Below are 27,233 nucleotides of genomic sequence, written 5' to 3' on the forward strand. Positions count from 1 at the left end.
AATAAACATAATGCTGTAGTAAAGAGTGTGAACACACTATGAGACATACAGAGAGAGGGATTTGGTGTGGCAGTAGAGTGGAATGTGAGTGTAATTTATTGTGATGAGCGTAAACTGGTCGGATCATACACTGGGGATTCGGAGTAATTAGGGCATCTTTGCAACGCAGAGGAAGAGAAACAGTAATAGCAGTGTATTCTTGATTAATTTTCACGAGGGAAATTTGATTAAAAAGACAAGACTGTTTAAAGAGGAAGGATTTATAAAAATGATAAAATTGTGGGTGTTTTCAATACAGAACTATAACGTTTTGACCTAACATCAGGTCAAAGGCTTTGTTAGAATCTTAACTTTCCTTATTGTAGGTTGGGAGGGATACTTTTAAAAAGTATTCTGTTATAATTACTAATTACCTGTAAAACATTGAAATCACGAAGCCTACTAAGTATCACAACGTAATTGTACAGAATACAGTTGGCTTTCCTTTTTTCATATCCTCATCACGTAGGATAATCCTGTTACATCTAATTCGTTATTTTCCAAGCCTGTTTATTTTAAGTGTGGTAGGCTATAAGTGTTTAGAAAATAAATCATGTCTTGAGAAAATTCTCCAAATAAGACAATGGAAATTGTAACTAAGTTTGCTGACTTTAAAGTAACTTAGTAAACAATTTGTGGCCCCACGCAAAGTTATATGATGAGGCCTTCTGTGTCGCGAGCGTCGACGGGGGGGGGTTGCTAGTGGAGCCTCGCAGCGGCGAAACTGTGGGGCGCTACACTGTAGGTGCGCCTCATTTGCGCTTCAGATGAGGCTCCCTACGGAAAATGAATCACCCTCCGCAAGCTGAGGCCCCCTCCGCGAGGTGAGGCCCCACGCAGTCTGCGTGATCGGCCTGTAGGGAGGGGCGGCCCTGTTAGTAAAGCAAGTTGTCGTCTAAATATCTTAAAAATGAGTCTTCTTTAATTACTTGAGTCTTTGAAAAAGTGTCAGAGTGAGCGCTCGCTCGGCCTGTCACATCTCTGTTTGTCATACCTCAGTGTCAGAAACAGCGAGGGAGTTCGACACAAACAGATGAAAGAGACAGTTAAATGTTGCTGAATTAATAACTATCAAGTTTTGCCTAGGAGACAATTTTTCTGTATTATGTGTGCAATATTAGCGTTATGTGTTTGCTTTTACAAGGGGTGTTGTGTCGGTAACTTTTCTGTATTTAGCTAAACATGTGCTCTGTTAGCCAGTAGCCTAATTACAGCCTAAGCTAGCTCTGTTAAATTAATGTAGCTGTGGCGTAGAACAGCCTTGTGTGATTTTTATACAGTCGGCGCAGTTTAATACTTTAAAAGTAATTTCACATTTATTTTTGTTTACCTGCTGTGTATTTAGAACAGGATAAAGGGAAGCCAAAAGAAGCTACATTAAAGTAGAAGAAAAGTCAAGGCTGGTGTCTTCTGGATATTCAAATGTTAGCTGGCTGGTACAGTAAGTGCATTTCCAATATGTTTTTCCTATACAAGTGAAATTAATAATCATACTGTAAGCGCATACAATAAGAAATATACAGCAAAATGTTTTTTTTCAAGAACACTTTGTGTGGGAGAGAAACTCCCTCTGGAATGAATTTTGGGATTTTAGCCTTTGCAGACCATTCACATGCACACAAACCTATATACCACAGGAAAGGGAAGCCCCAAAAAGCATAGTCGGGCCTCTTTAAGAGGCATTATAATATGAAACAGCATTTCCTTATTGACGTCTTGTAAAACGTTCAACTCGTCTCCAACACAGAATCATGAACAGTCAAATCTCAGGCACATTAAACAAACTAAATACATTTACTAAATGTTTAATCATTAGAGCCCAAAGCATTGTGATTTTTAAAGGATATTATACAAGCCAACAACCTGACAGAAACTGTGCCCTCAAGAAAAATGTACTGGAAATGTTCCAAAATGAAAGTTTTTCTCTACTCTATCTGAGTCAACAAACACGTTAGGGGGTATATCTCAGCTTCAAATAGTCTGCTTAGGGCATGTTTTCAAAGAGGAATATTAATTTGTCTCAAGCAAATGTCAAACTAAAGAGAAGAAGAAGATCAGGGATCGGTAGTATTGCTAAAGTATGGAAATGAATCAGCTTGACTCCATTTATATGTCTTATCCTTTATATTTTTGCCAAAAATGCCAACTCAAATGCGCCCCCTAGTGCTGAACTCCCTCTGACCCATATCTCTTTTTTATAATTAGCTATATTTTTTGTATAATTTGTTAATTTCATCAAATACAACAGAACAGAACAAACAAGTCCCGTAATTAGCGCATGAGCTATTAAACATTTGCACTGTCAATTACGTGCATCTCATTAAATAACTGATAATTTGTGCGGCACTTCACTGAACAAAATGCTTGTGACAGCATAAGTGCTATTAATGGAACAGTGCGATGATTTCATCTAGGCCTATGTAAACACAGGAGAGATGAGCTATAGAGACAGACGTGACCATGAGCAGTGCTGGAACAAGTATTCAGCTCCTGTACTTGTGTAAAAACACAAATCTACAAATACAAATATACTACATCACACGTGAAAACCTTTCAATCCTTATCATACTTATGTTATAAAAAAGATGTTGTAGTGTAAATCTAAGTATCAAAAGTAAAAGTAGTCGTTATGCAAAAATGGCCCCTGTGATATTTTATTATCTGTTTCAGTATAGCTAGCTGACGGATGTTTTTGCAAGCGTTACACTACATGCTGGATGTATATGCTTTGGCTGTAGGGGCCCTGTGTGAGGAACGACTGTCGCTAACACAATAGAGAACAGCACTAGCGTTGTTAAAGCTAATTGTTAAGCTACTGCTATCTATCAATTTTACACTGTTATATTTTATACTCAAAATATATTATAGTCAAACTTATATATCATGTTGAAAAATTCAAACAAACTTCACCCAAAGAAACTATGCCTTTTCCAAAGTAATGTACCACACATTAAGAAAGCAGTGGGGATATTTATTGTTCTTCTGTTGAAAAACCTACACTACCCAAACAAGTTTGCATAAATTCCTATATTTTGAAAGAGGATTTCTTTCGTTATTTTTCCTTTAGTTTTGGCACATTTTAGAAATGTTTTAGTTGTTGCATTAATTATGATACATAACATTTATATTTATGAAAATACACATTTTAAAATGATCAGTAGTATGTCCATTTTACTTTCCATAACTGAGCAAATGTACCCATGTATCATTTGCTTATTAAATATCACAATATTGTCCAAAATAATGGCAATACAGTGTTTCCCCTAGGATGGAGTCATAGCAGCGGTGCTAAGGCACGTGGGCCCAGCATAATGTGTGCGTGGAGCGCGTGGAATTTTTTAGTGTGTGCACGTGCGAAGTGCGCCCTGCCAATTTGTTTCTATGTGTCTGCCAGCACAAGAAAAGCTCTTGAGGCCTAGTACCAGGGCCGGTTCTAGCCAATTTGCTGCCCTAGGCGAGATTTTATATATAAAGAATAAATGAAAAATCTCTACAAAAGACAAATACACTACAAAAACAGAAACTTATTGACATAGGTAATATACGTCAAAATGGCTTCAAATGTATTCAGTATTGTATGAACATGTTTGAATCTAGGGGGGTCCGAGGGTATGACCCCCCGGGAAGATTTTTTTGAACATTTTAAAGTAAAAAGCTTCAATCTGGTGCACTTTGAGCACACAATTACTAGAGACCTGATCTAGGGGGTACAACTCTAAAACACCCATATGAAAAAGATCGGTTTACATTTTAATAATCAAATAAGTATGTGAACATAACCAATAACCTACCATAGCCAATAACAAATAAATGTAACTAATTTAATTTTTGTTGTTCATTCATATCTTATTTTACCGAGTTAACATTTATTTATTTATGCATATTTTTGTATCTCTCCAACTTTAAACGATATTTTTGGTTTACTGTCCTATAGTATACATTGGAATTATTTCAAACCTGTTTTTATTTATCCTAATAATTATAAAGGAGTGCCTTGTAAATATGTGTTTACATAATTTGTGGTCAAAACGTTTGAGACCCACTGAGATAACTTAGACTAAAATGAACTATCTAAACACTCAGAGTCCGTTACCTCACTGAGCCTCTCAGTCTGACAGGAGAGCTCTCCTCCACCCTGGTTGTAGAAACATCTACTTTATATATCTGTTAGCGCAGCTAGCACCAGATTCTAATAACAACAGCGTCTGTACCGGTGCGCCCTCTCTCTCGCTCCCTCGCTCGCCCTCTCTCTCGCTCCCACGCTCGTACTTTGGCTGTGAGCTGCGGGCGCCTGATAAGCCAACATCCCCCACTTTCATCACTTACAGCGCCCATCGTACAGGGCAAATGAAACGTGTAACCGGGGTGAAAAGGGTGTTACATTTACTTAATTATGAATGTTGTTACATCAAGGCCGAAAATTAGGATGAGCGCCAACGGTCAAAAATGTTTTTTCCCCTCCCAGAGCTACCAGCGCAGCGCCCCCCAGATCTGGCGCCCTATGCCCCCTAGCAGCGCCGCCACTATTTGTATATAGGGGAAACACTGCAATATCACTTTTTCACCAAATTGTGCAGCCCTAGATACCAAATACAAAGACAAAAGAAAAGAAAAAACATAGAAAAAGTTCTGCTATACAAATTTGAAGTCCTTCTTTTTGACTTTTTTCAAATATTTATTTTTACGGAATTCTTTATAATTTGTACCCCTTCTCAGTTACAGACGATTAGACTCTGCTTTGTAGCAAGGGTTTGTAGCACATGTTTAATACTTAACTAGGCCTTTCATTTTATAAGCATTTAAATGTACCTCCAACATAGGGATTATGTTGTCTGCTGGGTTTGTAGGTACTGCCTGATTTAAAAAAAAGAATTCCAATCTAAAATTGGATACAGGCATTATTTTTCACTTAGAGAAACGGCCTTGGTAGAGGTGTACCTTCTCTTACGGGCCGTCTCCACGGCAGTGTTAAAAAATCTTGAAACGCTTCTGCCCATTCACTTTGAATGGGGTGACGTCACTTTTTTTCGCTTTCGCCGAAATGCATTGTGGGCAGGCGAGCGGAGATTCTCAGGATTTTCAAGATCCAAAGTCCAATGTTCAACTTTTGAAGCTGAGGAGGAAGCGTCAGCCAATCAAATCCCGTGTACGCAAATCTGACAGTTCAAGCTCTAGCCAATCAAACGGCGTGTATGCTGGGAGAGCCAGACCGCAGGTCATTTCCTCATATTCCAAAAAATGGAGGAGAAATTAGCGGTAGCGAATCAATCACCCGGTGCTTTATGACCAGACCTACCGGGATATAAACCGGAGGAGCCAGGCATGGAGGGAGGTGGCAGAGACAGTGGTATGTTTTCGCCTGTTTTGGGGAGTTTATATCCAGTTTACTTCGGGCTTTTTGGCTTCGTATGTCGCGGGCGGGAGATTCATGTGATTGGTTGATCGCAAAAAAATCCCCAAGCCTCAGATACGCCCACCTCCAAGATTTTTTTAACGCTGCTGTGGAGACGGTCCGTTAATGTCTGTCTTGTCTTTTTGAGAGGTGGTATAGGAGTAGAGACTAGCATGAAGTTGAATCGTTACTGCAAAGTAACCTTAAAGTTGTGTTGTTTTTGTTTGTGTGTGAGTTTGTGTGTGTGTGTAAGGGGTGATGTTGGGGGTAGCAGCAGGTAGTGAAGGTGACCGGAAAATGGAGAGGTTGCCAGGTTTGATGGCGCAGTTTCCCCCTCCTGCATGTAAGACTTCATAAGGACTGGCAAAAAAAAAAACTGGCACAGGAAACCAAAAAAAAGGTCTGTCTAATGCTTTCTTTTGGGCACACACAATCCTAAATACTCACATTTCTATTTTACTTTTCCTAAAAACAGACACATTTATTTATTTACTTTCATCCCTTACCTTAAAGGTAGGGTAGGTAAGTTTGAGAAACCGGCTCGATATCGCTGGAATTTGAAAATACACAACCGGAGAAAATCTGCCACTTCCTTACAGAGCCCCTCCTCTAACACACACGAACGCGCACATGACCAATGAGGGCACGAGATAAGTTTGTGCACAGATGGAAGGCTGACAGGCAGGTAGGCCATCCAGTTATTTTAGCCGGGCCGGCTAAAATGATTGGTTGTACTTTTTACAGTATTACAGCTTCCACAGATGACATTTTTTTATGGATTTTTTGTCAAACCACTTAAGATATTCATTGCTATCGGGATGTTAAGAGCATTCCATGGAATATAACAAAAAGTGTATCTCGAGCCGGTTTCTCAAACTTACCTACCCTACCTTTAAAACATAACCCAAAACGTGACCCTAACATCATAATCAGAATACCTTTACCTTTATAACAACATTTAAACATAACATAACATAACATAACATAACAACATTTACAAGTAAGGATGCAAAATGTGCTTGTTTCTAAGCATTCGCTTTTTTGGTAAGACCTCTACGTTGTTTGCAGTTCAGGAACAAATAGCGGTTTCCGTCTTTTACTTCTTCAAAGTCCTTGATCTTTACTGGCCTTGCTCGACTAACCTCTCTTCCAATTTCTCTTCCTTTTCAATATCTCATTTTCTCTCTTATACATTCATCATCTTTTTTAGCCCTGAACATAAACGCTGCAGCCATTACTCTGACCTTCTTATAAGGAGAGTACAAGGCGGAGTGTCCTCAGAGGTGATTTCTGCGTTCTATTGTAGCTCTGTGGCTTCAAAGGCTGATTGCGTATTGTGTCAGAAACCCAGATAGGTCGCCAATAACAAAGAACAGGGTCATTGCAATCAGAAAGTTAAAGATTTCTCTATTTTTGTTGTGTATTTATTTACCCTTGACAGTTGACATACGCAAGGAGCGTAAACACTGACATGTGAAAAAAATGTGAACAGTATGTTTTTAACAGTTGATTACCCTGAATTTTAAGTATAATTCAACTGAAAAACAAAATAAATAAAAAATAATTTAAAAAATAAATAATATATAATAATAATAATACAAAAATAATCATTTTATTTCGATTACGTTGTTTTCGTAATCGTTGCAAGCCGTAATCGTGATTAAAATACGATTAATTGAGCAGCCCTAATACAAAGTGATGATGGAGAACAGGCTGTAGGAACAGTAGAGGAGTAAAAGTGCAGCTGCCAGGAGACAGTCAGCAGCATGTGACAGGTGAAGCAGTTCATTATTTTACTAGTTTAACATACAGTGTCACCAATTACTCTCCATCTCTTCCCTTCTCTAACACCATCATAACTATGTTGAGTGTAAGAAAAGTTTGGAAGGAAAAGGTCTTTGTTCTCTCAATCTTTTTTTTTCATCAAGATAGAACATTTGTGCTCTGGCATCATCTATCTGTTAAAGAAATGTTTTTTTTGTTACTCCGACACGGGTTCCCATGTAACATGTACAGTAATGGTTTTCTTCGACGTGACAGGACCATGTCAGAAAGATCTGTGATATTTGGTACCTGGTGTGTGAGAGCACTGTTGGAAAACAACAGAGTTGGAGAGTAATGATATCAAGAAATTGATTTTTAAACAGAACTTGCAGTTTAATTTCTCCGTGGCATAAGCTATGCTTGCAGCAAACTGAGAGCTCCAAAAACCAGGTAGAAACATCATTTATTTGTGTTCAGATGGATTTGCTTATTCAAAGCTAATTTAATGAGTAATGAGTAGTGTTATTGTTCAATGCACTTTTTGTAAGTCGCTTTGTCCAAAAGCATTCCCTAAATGAAATGTAGTGTGATATTGTACGAGGTTCTCATAATCAGTGTCTTACCTACAGTAGACCATTGTCAGCACGCCCTTTTAGAAAATACTGTGTTCACCTCAGATATTTTAGCTCCCTCAGCTAAATGTCTTGTTTCTCAATTTTTTAAATGTAAGATTAGCCCCCGAAACAACACTGTAAAGTGAGGCCAAAGGAGGCTTAAGGGGCAAAATTGAGTGACGTAAATCCAAAACTAATGAAAGGCACTGAAAATCAGTGCCTAGGGGAACTCATCAGATTATAATTCTTTGTGATTTTTTTTTAACAAACTACATTTGAAGCCAAAGTATGTAGCCTATGCATTATTGAATCTCTTATAACATTTAAAATCATATCATATCTTTTTATTACTTCACCCGCTCTCTTTTCAGTCGAACTAATCCCTTCCCCCTTTACCTTTGTCAAGATGTACCTTTGTCACACTCTCTTGCACTTTTACCCAGCTCTACCTCTCTCTCTGTGGGGGGCTGTCAGTGAACAGGTGTGCAGCTACTTCTCTTTATTAATGACGGGCAGGGAGGTAGCAAAGGGGGCCGTGTGTGTATGTTTGTATGTGTGTGTGTGTGTGTGTGTGAGAGGGAGTAACACACTGGAGAACTGAAAGATGCGGGAGTGACTGTGCTGCACGCTCCATCGACACAGTGACAAATGGAGAGGGCAGGACCACATATAAGCACACACACACACACACACACACACACACACACACACACACACACACACACACACACACACACACACACAACACACACACACACACACACACACACACCACACACACACACACACACACACACACACACACACAGCAACACAACAAAGCAGTTTGATAGAGGACAATGTTTTCTGCGCTTGTAAGTTGTTTGGTTCTGCTCAGAAGAGAGTTTCTGAAAATCATCCAAAGTAAAATGTTGTTGTGCATGTCGTGTTGATGGAGCATTGGAAACATTTCCCACCGTGTCAGGTTTAATGAAGTGTTGAATCTAAAAATCTTTATTTTTTCAAACTAAATTGAACGTCTGTCACCGTGAGGAAATCATATTTCTCCTGAACCGCAATGACTGTTTGGAGGAAATTGTATGTTTGTTGTTGAGGGAAGGTTGAATTATCTTTGTCCCATTGAGTACCAACAACAGGAATATAATTGTCCCTTATGTGTTTTAGACTTCCATATAAAATCAGCTTTTAGTTGTTATTGCCGTATACCTTAACTATGTGACTATATTAGGCGTGTTTAAACTAGCGTCATGTATGTCTCAAGGTTATCATGGTAACATATTGTAAACATAGTAAGAGAGTGTTTTGCTGACCAGACCTGCATGTTCAAAAACATTTAGACACTAGAATGGAAGGAGGCTGTATTTATGTTTTTCCTATAATCCTTATTTTTACATGTTTTTCATGTTTGCGAATATTCGATTACAGTGATTCAAATCCTAATTTTGAACGAGACACATGACATTTGAGTCTTCTGTTCATAGCACTTGGAAAGGTGAGGATTTTTTTCATTTCATTTTTATTTGTCCCGCTCAGGGTACGCATAACCAAATGTACAATAATTGCCAACAAAACATGTCTCTATAAACACACCATTGAGCGAAAAGGAGCAGGGAGGGGTCATCTTATATGACCTGCCCCTTTCTAAAGAAAACAAAATAAATACAAATAGATGGTCTGCCCTTCATAATAAAAAAAATTGTTCACAGCCACACATGTACACCCTCATCTGAGTCCTACTGGAGAAGATAAGTACCAGCAGAAAGCTTAGCAATGAATTGCTGCGGACCTGGGCAGCAGCAACACAACATGTAGCCACCTCAACAAAACAGTACAAGTGTACGTAATATTTAGAATATTTTCACTTCCTTTCTATCAGATAGCCGTTATCAAAGACACCAGACTCCATTGACAGAAACAGTCATTTTACCTTGCAGAACGTGCTATTGTGTGACTTTAAAAGGTTGGTTTGAATTCACCAAAGTCACACGGAGACAAACAAACTCACGGAAAAAAGACGCATACGGATGCCTTTACCTTTCTCTGTATGTCACGTGACCTTCACCCTCATACACAAGTCATGGCGGCCCCTTGAGATACTACCTCCCTCGTCCCACCACCCCGCCACTTCAGAGATGTCGCTCTCCAGAACACAAATAAACAACCAACACAGCCCTTTTGTTCTTTTTTTGAGGTATCCAAGCACACACACCTACTGTCTTCATCCTGCAGAAGATCATAATCGCGATTTAAAAACACAGGGAACATTTCATTAACCCTGAGACACAGTAGAAAGTGTGAAATGATCCGAAGTTCAGCAAAAAAAGTCATTATCTGAATAAACATAAAGTGTATCATCACTCTTCTGCATACAGATGGAGCCTCTTATTTTGGACCCCAGCATACAGCTTCCTGCCGACTGCCAGCCAGTTGCCAGCCAGTTGCCTGCCAAAGACCAGTATTCAGGAATGTTAGGCCCTCCCACTATTCTCCAATTTCAGGGTTTAACCAGGAGATGGCGCTATATATTAAATAACTAAGACTTAGTTTTTCACAATAGAAAATGCAGATATTATATAAAAAACTAAAGTTAAAATCTTGTTTTTAATGCCCCAAGAGCAATAACATCTTGTCACAAGCTTTTTGGAAGAAAAAGACTGACTCAAGAGACCTGTAGTTGACTAATTACAGGCCTCAATAAAGTTCTGCCATTGGTTGTGAAAAACAACGGTGGACATAGTGGAAAGTGAAATTGACATTGTCGAATTTAATAAAAATACAAAATAATGTATCTGTGTACGTGTTTTACTATGTGATCTGCACTTATCAAACATCTAATTAAGGCGAGACACCCCAGGTGAATAGGGTATTTTTAACTTAAAGATATCAGCTAAATATTTCTCCAGTTAATTACTTACAATAAGGCAATTGTTTTTTGTATTACAAGTTTTCTGAAATAGCATGTTTAAATATCCAAATGAACCATTATCTCATGAAATATGCGCATATTTTAACACATTTCAGGAACCGAAATCTGAACTTTGGATAAAGCCAGGATCAAAATTATTGTTTCATTTTGTAGTCATATTAGTATCTAAGGCTTTTACAGAAGGGATTTTGGATATCTCTTTTTATCACTCCATAAATCAGAAAATACTGTCAACAGCCCTAAAATATCAATTTTCACCATGTTTTTAGGTATAAAATGTTATATAATTCAGGCTATGAATTATATATGACCAAACCCTTCTGTAAAAGCCTTCATAATATTGATAGGAATATAACTGGAAGGTTTGGTGTATGTAACTGCTGAGTGATTCTACAATTTAGGGTACATTCCATGTCCATTGATGTCCATTGATGATAATTATAATTATTCTAACTATTTTCTTCAAAAATATCATATTTTGCCTATTATTGGAAAGCATGTTATAATATCACACAAACATTATGTGCATCCTATGCTTTATTTAGCTTGAAATGTGTCATGATGTTCTTAAATTGTCAGTTTTTGCTATGTCCGTTTTTCAGTTGAGGGTGTCTTGGATTCAAAATAATGAATAAAAACCATTAAAGTAAATTTAAAAAATGATTCATTTATTTCAAAAGTCTAAATACTAAAGAATAATAACATATTTTTAATTGATTTCCCCCTTTAAATAATTTAAATATCTTAATATATGAATGTCCGCAAAAGTTCTGTCAACTATGTTACTAACAGAACTTCCCCCTTTAACTCAAAAATTGTTTGTCCCAATACCATGTCACCAGCATCACATGATGCCATGTTCCTCTTTGGCAGACATTTTGAACACACTGTGGTGATTGTCCTCTACATTTTTACAATATTTTATGTATAATAGCACATGGTCAATTAATATACTCATTGACAATCAACAATGTTACGTACATTGTTATGGTTTACAATTGTTTAATGATTTTAATTCAATTATATGTGCAAATGTGATGTTAACCTGTTCAAGAAAATGACATGTGGTCATCCAGGCAAGGCCTACCATTGAAATGATGGGTCAAAATAGGGAAATTGTCAACTAGGTTACCTGTCAACTGAGTTACCCAGTACTGTAATAACTGTAGTAACTTAGTTGACAGGTAACCTAGTTGACAATTTGTACGACATGTAGACGTCATTACACATCATTATCAATGGAATTTTGCACTTCTGCCTTGAAATTAACATAGTGCTGATGGTTAATAATGTGTCCAGTCAACTATGTTATTTGCGTCAAATGTTTGACTTTCATTGTCAACTATGTTGCACCTCATTTTTTCAAATTTAAAATATCTAAAATAGTGCTTCTGATATCCTTTATAGTATAATGTATATCTACACAGGTTGGAGTTTTACATGACATCTCTTAAAACTATCAAAATGACCTGTATGGTAGTTTTATAATACAAAATATCCCTAAACTTAATGACAGTGCTGAACATATCACATGAAAAAACAAAACTTTAATACAATTATTTTTTAAACTTTAAAAAATCTTTGGATATATGGTAGAATAGACTCAAGAGCCTTTCAAATTTGATTTTACTTGAAGTGCAGGACTTAATCAAATGATTGTAATGACATCAAGTTTGTCCGTAACATAGTTGACAAACTGAGTAGTGAAAACATCCTTTCCCTTAAAATAAAAAAATATATAAAAATGTTTAAGCTTTGCAACTAGTGGATATGTTACACTGAGGAATATACTAACTTGAACCACTGATTGTTCTATCTATACATTTTATTTGGCATTAGTAAATAATTATGCACATTTACAGATATTTTACATGATATGAGTGATAACACGTGTTATAAGGGCTATTTCGCACAATAGGTGTGCCTTGAGATTTTTACTTGTCCTTTGGTGTGCCTTGGGCACAAAAAGTTTGGGAACCACTGCTGTAGAGAAATGTAAACGTTCACCATCCCCCACCCGCCTACTGTATGTTGCTTTTTGACATGTAAATGGGTAACTACCCCCCTCTGAGTGAATACCTGTTGTACCTGTCCGGGGCTAAGCCCATAGGACGATGCTCTGATGTCATCACCCTCGCACATTGGTCATATGTTTACAAAAAACGATGTTAACACTTTCTCGTTCTTAATATATGCTATATTTAGGGTCGATATGTGTTGAATTTACTTTAAAATAGCAGATCACTGTGATTCACTTCTCCGCGGCTCCTCCGTGCAGAGAGGCCCCCCCCCCGTTGACAATTCACGAGCGTCTAACTCTCTCCCCCCTGTGAAGAGATATCACAGGGGGGGGTTGGGACACACACATTCCGATGGCCAATTCGTTTTAAACAAAGAGTGGGGTGGGGGCTGGTGAACGGTATGGTCAATGTTTGTAAACACTGTGACATTTTGACTTTATTTGATCATTTCAGTTAAAAACTAACGTTCATATTTCATATTACTGTTTTGCCTGGCTGGACCTGTAATTTACAGGAAAGGAGTGCACGCTACTAAAGAGACACGCTACCATGGAAACCAAACAATGGTGTTGCTGTATTGAAGTCCGAGTGGAAACAGTCATATTTGGAGCGTTATGTTAGAATGAAACAGCGAGGTCGTGACTCACAAAAAAAAAGTGTTACTTCACTAACTGTAAGCTTGTCACTCAGAGTAACCTACAGTTAACTTAACTGTTGGAAAAGAAAGATCAGAGTTAGGAGTGTGAACACACAGCTGAGAGCTGCCGTTTCATTCTGACTGTTTAAAAAACGGTAACAACGGACTATTTTTCTTAGCGGATGCATGTAAATTTAAATCAATACATAGAACTATGTTTTAAATCAATAAAAATATTTTCTAAATCCATAAAAGCATTTTAATTAATATTGGGAGTCATGTCGTTACTTTGTTGAGAATGTGGCCATGTAATAAGCGGGATAATTTGCAGCGACTTGGTCATTATGGGGAAAAATAACACCCAGGGATCAAGATCCCTCCGCGACGCGGAGGGATCAGTAATTTTTAGTGAATTACTGAGTTTAGGCACGTTAATAACATTTTAATGAAGTTGAATACAGTATATTCATATTTGTCAGTGATTTCATGTCAATTCGGCGAACATAAACGATTAAATTAGGATTAAAAATCGAGAGCCGGCTGCTGTTCGTTACGGTAACCCAACTAGGACACTTGACACAGTGGCTTTTGGCAAAGCACACAAAGAAAACAAAAAAAAACGAGAGAGATGAGTTATTGTTATTACAACGTGACTTCACTATTATTTAACAACTATTTTTATTGGGTTCTTTTATTTGGGGTTAAGTACATTGTCAGAATAAGTGAGAAATGGATTTAACTTCTGTTAGACAGCTATCATACTGAATAAATATTTATGCAAAAATGTATGGCATTAATAATGTATATCTAATTACATTTAAAAATGTATGGCATTAATAATGTATATCTAATTACATTAACTGTGAATGTCTTTCATTTTATTTAAATGAAATAAAATTACATAAAACATTTTCCATAAAAAAGTTGATTCAAGAACAAATCAGTACTTTTCTTATATGACTATTATTGCTAAATTTGAAAGGTCTTTACCAGCTTTGGAATTATATATATATATATATATATATATAGCACCTTCTGCCATCCCATCTCTACTGACATATGGATCTTAACAAAGATCCGCTATACATTAGTACCAGATATACTGTACACGGACATTTTAGTGAACCAGACCAGCTGTTTCCGCCGGGTCTTCGCTTCCCGGGCATCACGTTGTTTACAAGTGTGTTCAGATGCTAAATGACAAGTGCAAGTGACAATTGTTGTCGTCTTCTCTGTGAACGTTTTTTTCTCCGTTATTTTGCCATTTTCAGATTTAAATTTCGAGCGGAAAGCTAACCAGGAAGTAATAATTACTTAAGCGGAGAACGGAGAAAGTAAACGTTACAGCAGGCATAACAACAGCCGGTGTTTATTTTATTATAATATATATCATTTGTTTTAAAGCTCAATATATAGTTCTATCCGTGACATATGGATCTTAACAAAGATCCGCTATACATTAGTACCAGATATACTGTACACGGACATTTTAGTGAACCAGACCAGCTGTTTCCGCCGGGTCTTCGCTTCCCGGGCATCACGTTGTTTACAAGTGTGTTCAGATGCTAAATAAAAGTTTAGCTTGTACTTTTGATACCCCGCCTCTCGGCACCACAACATCCAGTTTACTGTATTTCACATGAGCGATGTCGAACATTGAAAAGTCCTTATAAAATCTCTGTTATTAGATCAGTACTTTTCTTATATGACTATTATTGACTTGAACACTGAGAATGTATTTATTAACTTCAGACATTTGAAATATTTGAAATCAGATGAAAACAAACTGTAACGGACCCTGCCGTGTTATCTATGATTACTATGCCTTACTGTACATTCATAATTTCAGCCGGAGGTAGGTGGTAGGCGTTGCGGAGGAGCAGATTGCGAGTGAGGTGCCTGTTCTAAACGAACTATTCCAGCTGTTATAAAGCATTAAATAAAAAGTAAGCAAGGAATACAGAATGTTTCGTTACGTAACTTTGTTGAGAATGTGGCCATGTACATGTAATACATGGGATCATTTGCAGCGACTTGGTCATTGTGGGGAAAAATAACACCCATCCTGATCGTTTCAATGAAGTTGAATACAGAATATTCATATTTGTCAGTGATTTCATGTCAATTCGGCGAACATAAACATCAATGATGATGATTAAATTAGGATTAAAAAGCCGGCTCGTTCGTTTTTTCCGACTAAACAACCTCTATTATTTAGAAGTTGATTTCACATGACTCCAGTGTGGAACCCCACTGCACCCCCTGGTGGATCAATGATCCATTGCAGCTGGCTTCACAATAATTAAATGTATTTATCATGGGGGCGGTATCAAGTCTGACTGGGGGCCGGCCGGCTATCACGGAACGTGCATGAACCGATCACGACCCTCGCACTTTAAACTGTCCAAAATAAGACGCTTCATCTGTATACATCTCTCCAGCAAACTGAGATTACATTCAAGTTAAACGATCAACAAAAGCAAAGCAGGCTTTTGCAGTACTACTGATACAACCAAGACAGATGGAACAATTGTTTCCTGAATATAAAGAAATATGTACAATGAAGATGAGAAAATGTACATGCTCATGCAGTTCTTTCTTCCTGTTCCAACATGTTGTTCCCATTACCTTTATTTATTTTTGTATTCCTGTCATGCCCTCACCAGTTTGACATTTTCATCTTTCATTCATTTCAAGAAAATGAAAATCTCCATTGATCTGTTGTATTTGTGTTCTCCCACGTGTTATTTTAATTGGTTCAGTATATTTCCACTCCTTTGACATGTGTTGTCCTCTCCCATTTCTCTTTATTTTGCTTGCTTGGCAAATCCTTTGGCAGCAGTGCTTTATGCATTATAAATAGGTTTACTTGTTTACATACTTGTGATTCTCTCTTAATCCAGTTTTGGCCTTTTTTTTTTCCTTCTTTTTCTCCCCTTTCTCATACTTCCAGTTCTATCTGTTAAAAACATCCATCTCGTCATTTACAGACTCTTGGTCAGGAACCCATAGCTGGCACTTGATTAACACACTGTGCACTAGGGATGTCCCGATCACCTTTTTTTGCTCCCGATCCGATTCCGATCATTTGATTTTGACAATCTGCCGATACCGATTTTTCCCGATCCGATCTTTATGCAATGCATTAAGAGGAAAAAAAAGGTAACAGATAACGGCTGGTCATCCAACGCGATGAATTCAGCTATCTTGGCTGTTATTTTTTTGGCCTTTTCACTGTTCTGGGGCAGTTTCTCTTTCCTTTTAAAAGTCTCTGAAAGTGTCGGTTGTTTCAGTGCCGTTACCTGAGTGGCCGCTGTGTACTCGTCGTGTTGTTGTTGGTGGTGTTTGTATTAGATTGGTCATGTTGAACGTAGCTCTGTTCTTTCCACCACGCGGAACCTCCGCCTTGCAAACATTGCATCTGGCTGTTACACTGCCTTCGCTTTCAATTTTATAATACTTCCAAACTCCTGACATTTTCTCTGTCCCGACTCCCGAGTCACCAGCTGAACGTAGCCTCTTGTTAGCTTACTGCTACTATTAGACACTGCGCCCACTCTGTTGCCAGATTTGAGAGAAATAAGCAACCAGGTCTATGAAAACAAGCCCAAAAGAAGCAACACATACATGATGTTGTGTAATTTTAACCCAAAACTAAGGCCTCAGGATGACTTTAAGACGTGAACATGGTCATTTTTGTTTTGTAACATTAAATAAAATGTATAAAAATATTTTATAAAAAAAAAAAAAAAAAAAATTCCGATCTCCGATTTTTTTCTCCCGATCCCCGATCACGTGAAAATCACGTGATCGGCTCCGATCCCCGATCACGTGATCGGATCGGGACATCCCTACTGTGCACCCCTTTTAATGTTATAACCAAGGGAGTTGGATAAATAATTCAAACAGAAAATAATACTTAAGTTTAGGAAAGGTTCGTTGTTTGTGATACATTTGGTATGTTTGTAATTAAATTGAAGTTGCATATTTGAGGTATTTGGCGTTTATTCAGTTTGTTACCATCGTACATAGGTCAATAAGTAATTTTCACATGTGACAACAGGAAGCAGTTTCTTGGGTGAAAGTCCTGTGTTGCTTTGACCCATCAATATCCATACACCCTGACATCCATCTTTGTCACAAGTCATACAAGTTTACATATACCGTTTTTCACACGTAGCAAGTTAGCACATTTGAGCTAATAGAAGGCTAAAGTATCATCATCAGACAACAGCAGACAGGTTCTGTATTTTTGCACATGCTTAACACCTCTTGCCCTTCACATGGGACTGCTGACCAAAGACGATTATTCAATACTACTTTCTCATATTCAGAATCGGTTTATGGAGATTTTACGACCTTAATTCCCATTTTAATGACTGGGCCACTAGAATCAGCCTTTTGTGTGCAAAACTGGCACTAGAGGGTTATAAGGAGTCTTGTAGTTTGACTTATTGGAGCATTAACCAGTTGCCAGGAGTGTGCTGCCCGTCTGCATTGCTTTATGACACAAATGTAGATTCTCAAACACAAAATCTAGATTTATTTCTGATCAGGTGAAGCTAAGAAAATGACAGTTTCTATGTTAGTAGCAGATGGTGGACGCCAAAGAAGGCATCCTTCGAAGACTTTTATCTGGGAATGAAAAGAAAAAGAAGAAAGGCATTTGCTTAATGCAAAACATGGTCTTAATTTTCAGAAACACTAACATTACCTGGTAGAAATGGATCATCAATCATCTGCTCCCTGATCTCATTTATTTGTGTAATTATACCAAGGTACCACATTTAATTTGACATTGATTTATCTATGTTTGCAATGCTACAAACAACTTTTTCCTATCTCGCTCTTCTAATCTTTCTCCTTTTAATCTTTGTTTCCTCTATCATTATTCAATGAGAAGTAACTCGATAAGGGAACACATTACCTACTTTCTTATTATCTCCTAATATGACTCTTTTGCTCATCCACGTGTTTCTCCACTCCATTTTCCTTCTGTCCCTCCCTCCCTCCATCCGTCCATTCATCTATCTATATATTCTTCTCACCTCTTCAGAAGTTATTACGGTTAATGTAAAGGCCAATGAGTTCTGCTTCCCAGGGAAATGGAACTCATTACTTCTCATTAGGTACTTTGAGTCAAAACTACTCATCGTCCTCTCCATTTCCTCTTTTCCGCACTCTTAATTTTTTCGAGAAACACATGCCAGAACTCTTAACACAAATGGAAATAGTGGTGTCACTGTGACGAGTCTGGCTTCCAGCCTGACCAATCAAATCACTTTCTTTCTTCTCTATCAGATAGTCCGCCATGTTCCAGGGCACTCTGACCATTTGGGGATGGAGAGGTCCAAAACAGCCACAAAAACAGATATTGCCAGTCCAATTATTCAAGTTAACAGTTAACAGTTAACAGTTAACTGTTAACTGTTAGTGTGTCCTAGTTATAGTCACTACAACTAGGACACACTAATACATGAGTAAACCCATTATTCTGACTTTTAGGAAGAAGAAACCTACTGTAGTTTTCCTAAAGTATTTGTGTTAGAATTTATTTTTAGCCTTTAAATAATCATAATTTAAAAGGCATTTAGAGAATGTAGAGCTCTGGTTTTGTGTTCTACTTAAGTCCATTGAAAAACCTTTTAAGAAGTTTCACGGAAATCAAGTCAGTAGAGTTATGTAAAACAGATAGATATCAAACCAAACCTAAACAAATAAAAATAAGCGTGAGTTAACTTATGCAACGTAACTAGCTGCTAACTTTGGAATGTTAGCCTATGCAGACCATTTACATGCACACAAACCTATATCACACACTATAGGAAAGGGAAAACCCCAAAAAACAAACCAAAATAATTATCTTTTTTTAAACAATACCACATTATTAGGTTTCAATTTAAAATGTCATCCCTGTGTTTAAAACGGTAACTGTTCTAAAATGATATATATTATTTATATGTATATTATAAGGTATTATAATATATACAATTACAGTTGCTGGTACTCTCCAAAATTGTATTTGTAGTTAAATGTCCTACTCTGTATGTTCTTGGGAAATAGGGGAAACTTTCAGTGTTATTTAACAGCCTCTGAATTTCACTTTAATGGAAAATAATGTCTGGATAATTAGGAATATCAAAGTCAAGTCATTAATGGATCCTGAAATTATAATGTTGTATGGACTTCATCCAAACCGTTTGATATATCTTTTATTGAGAGTTGTTCCTTCCAGCATGAATACATTGTCTGACTGCCAGTGTGTCTACAGCAGCAGTTTTGTTTTTAATAAATGACACTTATTACTTTCTTTTGTTCCACGATAGATAAGTTGTGTGTGCGTGTGTGAATACGTTTCAGATTGTTTGGTAGCATTAGACAGAGGGCAGATTGTGGTCAACTCCATTTAGTCAGCGCTGACGCCTGTGTGAACATGTGTGTGCTGATACTGTGTGTGTGTGTGTGGCACGACGCACATGGTATGCTGATAGATGCTGTTGTAACTCCATGGCACTGAATGAAGGCCATAACCCGCAAGCATTACCATATTCATACAGCTCACAAAATCGATTGCTTTGCTGTGTGTGTGTGTGTGTGTGTGTGTGTGTGTGTGTTGCGCTTGTGTTTCTGTGTGTGTTTCTCACACTTGTTTATGAAACTAATGTTGACGAGTCAGTTTCAAAAATAGCTAACAAACTGTATCTCTCTTTCTTATGCTTCATCTTGCTCTCTTACACACACACACACACACACACACACACACACACACACACACACACACACACACACACACACACACACACACACACACACACACACACACACAACACACACACACACACACACACACACACACACACACACACACTTTACAGTTTGTCCTCTCAACCAATGTATACATCTCTATCTGGCCGGGCTAAAGCCTATTCTCGCAAAATGTTTTCAGAGAAAAGGAGTAACTATCAAGTTGACTGTGTGCTGAAATTGAACATCAGCACAAAACACTGGGCAAAAAGGGTGGTGGTACTTTCTCCCCTCCACCTCCGCTCACCCTCATTGTTATCTCGTTCTCCTTCTATATCCCCCTCTTCTGTTTTCCTCTCCTTTTCTTTCGCTGTATTCTTTAGCTTCTCACTTGGGTGTAAATTGCCCTGCAGTGGTGATAGACTTGTGTGTGTGTATGAGTGTGTGTGTATGAGTGTGTGTGCTTGCACGTGTGAGTGTGTGTGCTTGCGCTCAGCCATTTTGGTCTGTGCTTGTGACTCCCTCTCTTTTTTTCTCTTTACCTCAGAGTGTGTGAGTGCATGCTTGTACCTGGTGGTGAGTGTTGGCATCATTACGTGTGTGTGTGTGTGTGTGTGTGTGTGTGTGTGTGTGTGTGTGTGTGTGTGTGTGTGTGTGTGTGTGTGTGTGTGTGTGTGTGTGTGTGTGTGTGTGTGTGTGTGTGTGTGTGTGTGTGTGTGTGTGTGTGTGTGTGTGTGTGTGTGTGTGTGTGTGTGTGTGTGTGTGTGTGTGTGTGTCAGGTCAAGCTATTATTATGGCAGCGGCTGTAGTGGTATTGCAGGGGATTGTGGGAGGCTTGCAGACAGGCGGGAGGCTCTGAGGGCTTTATGTTTGAGTGACAGGCCTGCACCTTGACATAACATAGCTATTAAATATAATAAAACATACATGCTTATTATTGTGTAGTCTTTAAAGTACTATCATTTTGAAACACATTGTACTTTTACTGCCTTAAATGAGGAATTACATATTCAATATTTATAGAGGGAGTAATATAACTTGTATTGGGCTTTAGTAAACATTGTGAGAGTAAATGAAGCTAACAACTATCAGAAGGGCAACACCACACTATATCAGAGTTCAACAATGGTTTAACTTGTAGTGTATTGTTTTTGACATTATGTTTATTATTATTTTCATTTTAAATTGAAATGTTTCGATTTTTTTAAATGAATACAAAAAAGACATACATAAATCCCAACACAGTATTCACTCAAATTTAAAAGAAAATTAAATACATGCTGAAGAAAAAAGAATTCCAATATTGTAGTTTTATCATCGAACATGTCAATATTAATATGTTTTCCTTATAATAAAGAACACAATAATAAAATGAGTTGAAAATATAAATGTATAAATGTGCAACACTTCATAATAGTGTATTTGTATGTTATTTTTATGTTTAAAAAGTGGACTCCCCTGGTTTAAGTGGTATGAAATCAGCACCATGGAACTGCTTTATCCCCTCATCAGCTTACTTATTTCAAAGTTTAGCAAAGAAACATAACATTTAAATGCTTTGACAGTTAAAGAAGACATACAGGATTATGCTCACTTTTCATATTTGTATTTTGTGTCTCTACTTTAACATGTTCTCTTTCCTGTAGTGTGTTATATAGGTTTGTGTGGCTGTATAAATGGTCTGCAAAGGCTACAATCCCAGTGTTCCCTCCAGAGGGAGTTTCTCTCCTCCACACTTCCCCCTCCTAACTGAAATGCCTCCATTGGACTCCTTTGTATACCTTCTGTAACATAATGACATCACTATGTAACACTTGTGCTTCTATTGGCTAGCGCTCCATAACATTGTACGTCATAGGCTAAGGGACGGGACATTTCTAAGCGGTTGACCAATCACAACAGAGCCGGCCAGCTAACCAATCAGAGCAGACTGGGCTCTGGTTTCAGACAGAGGGTGAAAAGAGGTGCTGCAGCACAGGCAGTATGAGAAAAATAAAGATCTTTTTGAACATTAAAGCATGTAAACATGTCACAGTAGAGACATGAAATACTATAAATATGAACCTGACAATTAGCATAATAGGGCTCCTTTAAAAATGTACTAATCGACTTAATTAATCTAAGTTAACTGAGACCAAAACAGCCAATTAATCTACTATTAGACAAATAGGGGTCAGCTCTATGATAAGATGTAACACACACACACACACACACACACACACACACACACACACACACACACACACACACACACACACACACACACACACACACACACACACACACACACACACACACACACACACACACACACACACACACAATGTTAAATGTAAGTCTCACAGATCAGAATTACAGAAAAGGTAAACACTTTTTTTTATTTGATGCATTTCTAGAAACGCTGATGATAAAAAAAGTAGTATAACCCCGTATCTGAGTTTGTGACTCTGTGTGAATGTGTTTTGCCCCCAAAAAACTTTCCAAAGCTGTGAAACTTTGCCATTTATCCGGGGTTATTTCCATTCTGCCGTCTGGGTGCATCCATATGCAAATAGAGCTGACGGAGATGATGTATCTGGCCATGCTTACAGCTCACCCACACAATTTATATGTCTGCAGACACATGCAGCTGCATGCTCCCATACACACACATACCGCTTATGTACACACACATACTCACACAAACACCCAGATTAATACACAAGCGCGAGCAGAGGCAGCTATGAATGAATTATTGGGTGGGAGTTTGCTTTGGTTATGACCTGCAGCTACATATGGCCCAGTCATTCTAGTGTGTGTGTGTGTGTGTGTGTGTGTGTGTGTGTGTGTGTGTGTGTGTGTGTGTGTGTGTGTGTGTGTGTGTGTGTGTGTGTGTGTGTGTGTGTGTGTGTGTGTGTGTGTGTGTGTGTGAGAAACAAAAGGCATTAGTCCAGTAGACCAAACTAATGTGATTTTCCATTAATGTGATGCCCTGGGTGGCTCTGTTTGTTTGTGTGTTTGTGTTTTATCCTCTGTGTGAGGTGTTGAATGGACTCCACTCACACCTTCAATTTGTCAGCTCATTAATTTAAAAAGTCAGGCTGGTCGCTGGTGTATTCATTACCTATTTTTCAAAACACACACTCACACACATTCCCACGCATGCAGTGGGTTTTTATTGCTGTAATCTTCTGAATATCTGGCAACCTTGTCAATGATTAAATGACTGCTGTTAAGTATGTGTGTGTGTGTGTGTGTGTATATGTGTTTGAGAGAGAGCAATGGAGGGAGAGATGTGGATGAGTACTAAATATTTTTACAGTGAAAGCGAGAGTGCAATAAATGTAAGGTGTGCGTGTGCGTGTGTGTGTGTGTGTTTGTGTGTGTATTGATACCACAGTAAATCTCTCCTGCCTCTGTATGACTTAATGCATATTGCTAAATCTATAAATGTAACCAATTAAGTGCGTGGTCGTAAGTCAGCACCACAGACTCATGCAAATGAAGTCTTTAAATCTGGATATGTGACTTAACTTTACACAAATTACACTTGACACATTTTACTGGGTGCTAAAAGACGTGTACATTGACTTACTGTGGTAGCCACGGTAACAATCCACATCCAACATCGGACGCCTTGACTAATTGCACACTTTGGCAAAGGCGCCTACTCTTCATAAGGTTGTATACATTAATATTGAAATAAAAAACAACCATATACTGTATAACGTATGCATATGTATGCAGGAAGTGGGTGGGGCACTTTTTGGATGGTGAAATCTAGACTGCTTAAATTGGTAAATTGGTCTCTAATGACATTTAAAGTAAAAGATGAATTGATTTTGAAAGCCTTTTTCTTGTCCAATGCGATTATTCAAAGGAAGTGAAGAAAGTTTTGGATGGGTCAGAGACGCTTGTTAATTTCCCTTCCTTGCATGCATGATGTCTTTTCAAAATAAAGTTCCGTAAATAAAAGGAAAATTATGGTTTCGTCTTGTAGCATGCATCAAGTCAACCCTCGTCTTACTTAGTTTTTAGGGCAACAAGATTACATGGTATCAAATTTGTCAAATAAGTAATGTTGGCACTTAACTGGCGTCAGTGAGGTATTCTAAGATGCAAAATGAAGGTAAAATAAGTTAGAGTTTTCTAGTTTCCTAAAGGACAAACGCTGTGCATCCTGGGAAAAACGTATGTGTTTGTCCGACCCATCTATCCACTCTTGCCTCCTCACCTAATCGGACTTAATGCTGAAGTTACGGCAGTTGCTTTGATGTCTGACAGACATTGCGGTTATTGAAAGCCTGGAGCCTCTCATACAGGTGTCTCTGACCAAGTGTCTATGTTGTAAAAGTTAGGATTGTGACGGGGTTGGCAATATCTGTGTCTTTTGGTTTCACTGAGTTGAGTCAGGTTGTCTTAATAGGTTAATAATTCAATAATTTTGATGATGTATGATTCCGTCACGCCAATCACTATTCATTTTCCAGAAAAAACTTGATTGTATTTGCACCCTTAACTTATAGGCTGCTTATTGCCAGTATTGCATAATAAACAACCAAGAGGAACACAATAAGGATGTGAGGTCGAGGCCATATTCGTTGGCCCATGACGGATCCAGAAGCTTTATTGCTCCTGGGTAGAGGCTATAATTCAGAGGGAAGGCCTTGTGGCAAGTGCCCGAAGGCTTCCACAGAACACAGCACATCTATCTGAGCCTCAGACCATGAGTGAGGAAAAAAGAAATCAGAGGTCCAAAGGACTCAGAAAGAAATGAAAAAGAAAACAGGAACAGAAAGGGAGAGGGTGGTCAGGGGGAGGAGGGAAGTCCATTTGGGAAAGCTCCTTGTCATATTTCATCCTGACCTCTACGTCTCACGAGCTCCTGCTTGTCTTCCGTCTACAACTGGTTTTCTGTCCGTTCCACTTGGCTGGGTCTCACCCCGACATCACAGCACTTCCTCTCTGCTTCTTCTTCTGTCTCTCTTCATTTGGTCTCGACATCCTCCTCTTTTTTTATTCCTCTGAATCTCTGCTGTCACGCTTTTTTCCCCCACTCTTTATTTTAGTGCAATGCAATATATCGGGGAAAGAATACAAAAACGGGAGAACACATTACATTTGGTTGTAAAATGAAATGAATACAAAGGAAAGTCATTATTTCATTTTTTCTCCCTTTAGATTATTTACAACTTGCCTTTTTATTATTGTCCATCTATGGTGGGCGAGAGGGCAAACACGCGACAGCCGCCCAACACTTTCAAAACGAGAAAGGCACTGCACTTGCAAGATGCAAATATAAAAACATAAATGTGCCAGAACACATGCAAATTAGGAAACATGTTCACCAACGTCATGAACCATGCACAGCGTTTACTGAAAGAGCTGCAAATACTAAATGGCGCATATACAAAACGCTGCAAAAAAAGAAACGCTGCAGGAAGCTCCAAAAACAACAGAAACCAGGGGACACTAAAAAGTGATGCACACAGCTGGGAACGGAGTACTTCTTGACATTTCGGAGATTATAGAGTTGGCTAACTGTCACAGTTGGCAGAGTTAGTCTGTTTCATAATAAGCTAGTTAGTTAGCTAGCTACCTTACAGCAGATCTGCAGCAATGTCTAAAAGATTATGGAATCACATTGTTCAAATAAACCAATAAAACATGTATTTTAGGTTACTTTCTAGTGACAGTGATTGTTGGCCAACTTCATAATTCCCAAACGTCAACAAGCTCTCCGGTCCCAGCTGTGTGCATCCCTTTATCTCTCTAGGTCCTCCTCAGACGAGCCCTCCATCGTTGCTTCCAGTCATCCCGGTTCTCCGTATAGGATTTTTGGGATGACTTTGTTCTTCATGGTTGGCTTTACGATGCTGATTAAGGACTGGGGGGCGCAACTCCTCTCAGTGTTTGCACCTGTTGACTCAATTTGTTGGTGAAAATGTGTGTAATAGTGAGGGTCTACTTAATACACAGGTGTAGAATCCATTGTCTTCCATATCAGCAGATCTGAGTGTTTTGGGGCGTTGTAGCGCGATTGACCCGTTGGCCACCGTAACAATCCACCCCTTTACAACATATATATAAAATATAACATTTTCTCTACGCTTTTCTTTTAATCTCTTTCGCTGTAGCCCCCTTCAACACACACATGCACTTTTTCAAATGTATATTAAATGTTTTTATTGCTTTGAAGGTAAAATCAATAGTGCCAAAGAAACAAGATGAAATAATCTTCCTGTCACTCAAAGTCTTTCTCCCATGTTTTTCATTCTCTCTTTATCACCCTTTCTCTCACAAAGCATGTTTTCTATATTAGGTTTCATTTCTTTAGTCCTATAGAACTGTTTTTAATGATGGTTTATGTGTTGCCTTCTAACCTTTAGAAGTCTCTAACCCAGTTCTGTGTTTCCACGATGTTTCTCCCTCTGAGGTTTAAAGTGGAGTTGTACTCGGAGTCATCTCACTCAATGATGGAATATATACGGTATATTCATCCCCACATTCTTAATATTTCTTTGTCTGTTCTTTTCTCTCCTCACAGTGGATGGATGCATAGACTGGTCGGTGGATCTGAAGCAGTACCATGTTCTGGCCGGGGAACCTCTTCGGTTGAAATGTGCCTTGTTCTACAGCTACATCCGAACCAACTACACCATGGCCACCAACGCCAAACTGCGCCTCATCTGGTACAAGAACAAAGGAGATGCAGAGGTAAGAGCATGTGGAACTAGAAGGGCATTTGGAAAGAACAGGGGCATTTGAATAAGGGAACCATCCGTTCCCGACTCCTAAATGTTACTACATATTCCTTTGCCCATGCCGCATTCTTCCACCAAGTTTCATGAAGATCAAATCAGTGTTTTTTTTCAGTTGTACTGCTGAAAACAGAGAATAAAAACAAATCAATAGAAAAATCAATCATTTTGGTTATATAGCTGAGATGTGGAATTGTAGGCCATCTTCCTGGAGATTTTTACAGTCATCGAAATAAACTGTCAGGCAGACATAACAAAAAACATGAATTGTACTGACACAAAAAGTCTCCTACATTTAAGTCAATACAAATGTAACCTGAATTACTCATTTTTGGAGTTTCCAATGAACATGTTTG

General features: G+C 38.2%; 1 protein-coding gene across 1 annotated transcript in view; it reads left to right on the forward strand.

Moving 5' to 3' along the window:
• The window catches only part of il1rapl2 (interleukin 1 receptor accessory protein-like 2), a 424,793-nt gene that overhangs the window by 182,073 nt on the left and 215,487 nt on the right, over nucleotides 1-27,233 (forward strand). Inside the window, exon 2 of the mRNA XM_034121393.1 lies at nucleotides 26,664-26,833. Coding sequence (XP_033977284.1) covers nucleotides 26,664-26,833 — 170 coding nt within the window. The remainder of the gene's footprint in view (nucleotides 1-26,663; nucleotides 26,834-27,233) is intronic.

The sequence above is a fragment of the Trematomus bernacchii genome, unplaced genomic scaffold (assembly GCF_902827165.1).
Source record: "Trematomus bernacchii unplaced genomic scaffold, fTreBer1.1, whole genome shotgun sequence".
In the NCBI taxonomy this organism is placed as follows: domain Eukaryota; kingdom Metazoa; phylum Chordata; class Actinopteri; order Perciformes; family Nototheniidae; genus Trematomus; species Trematomus bernacchii.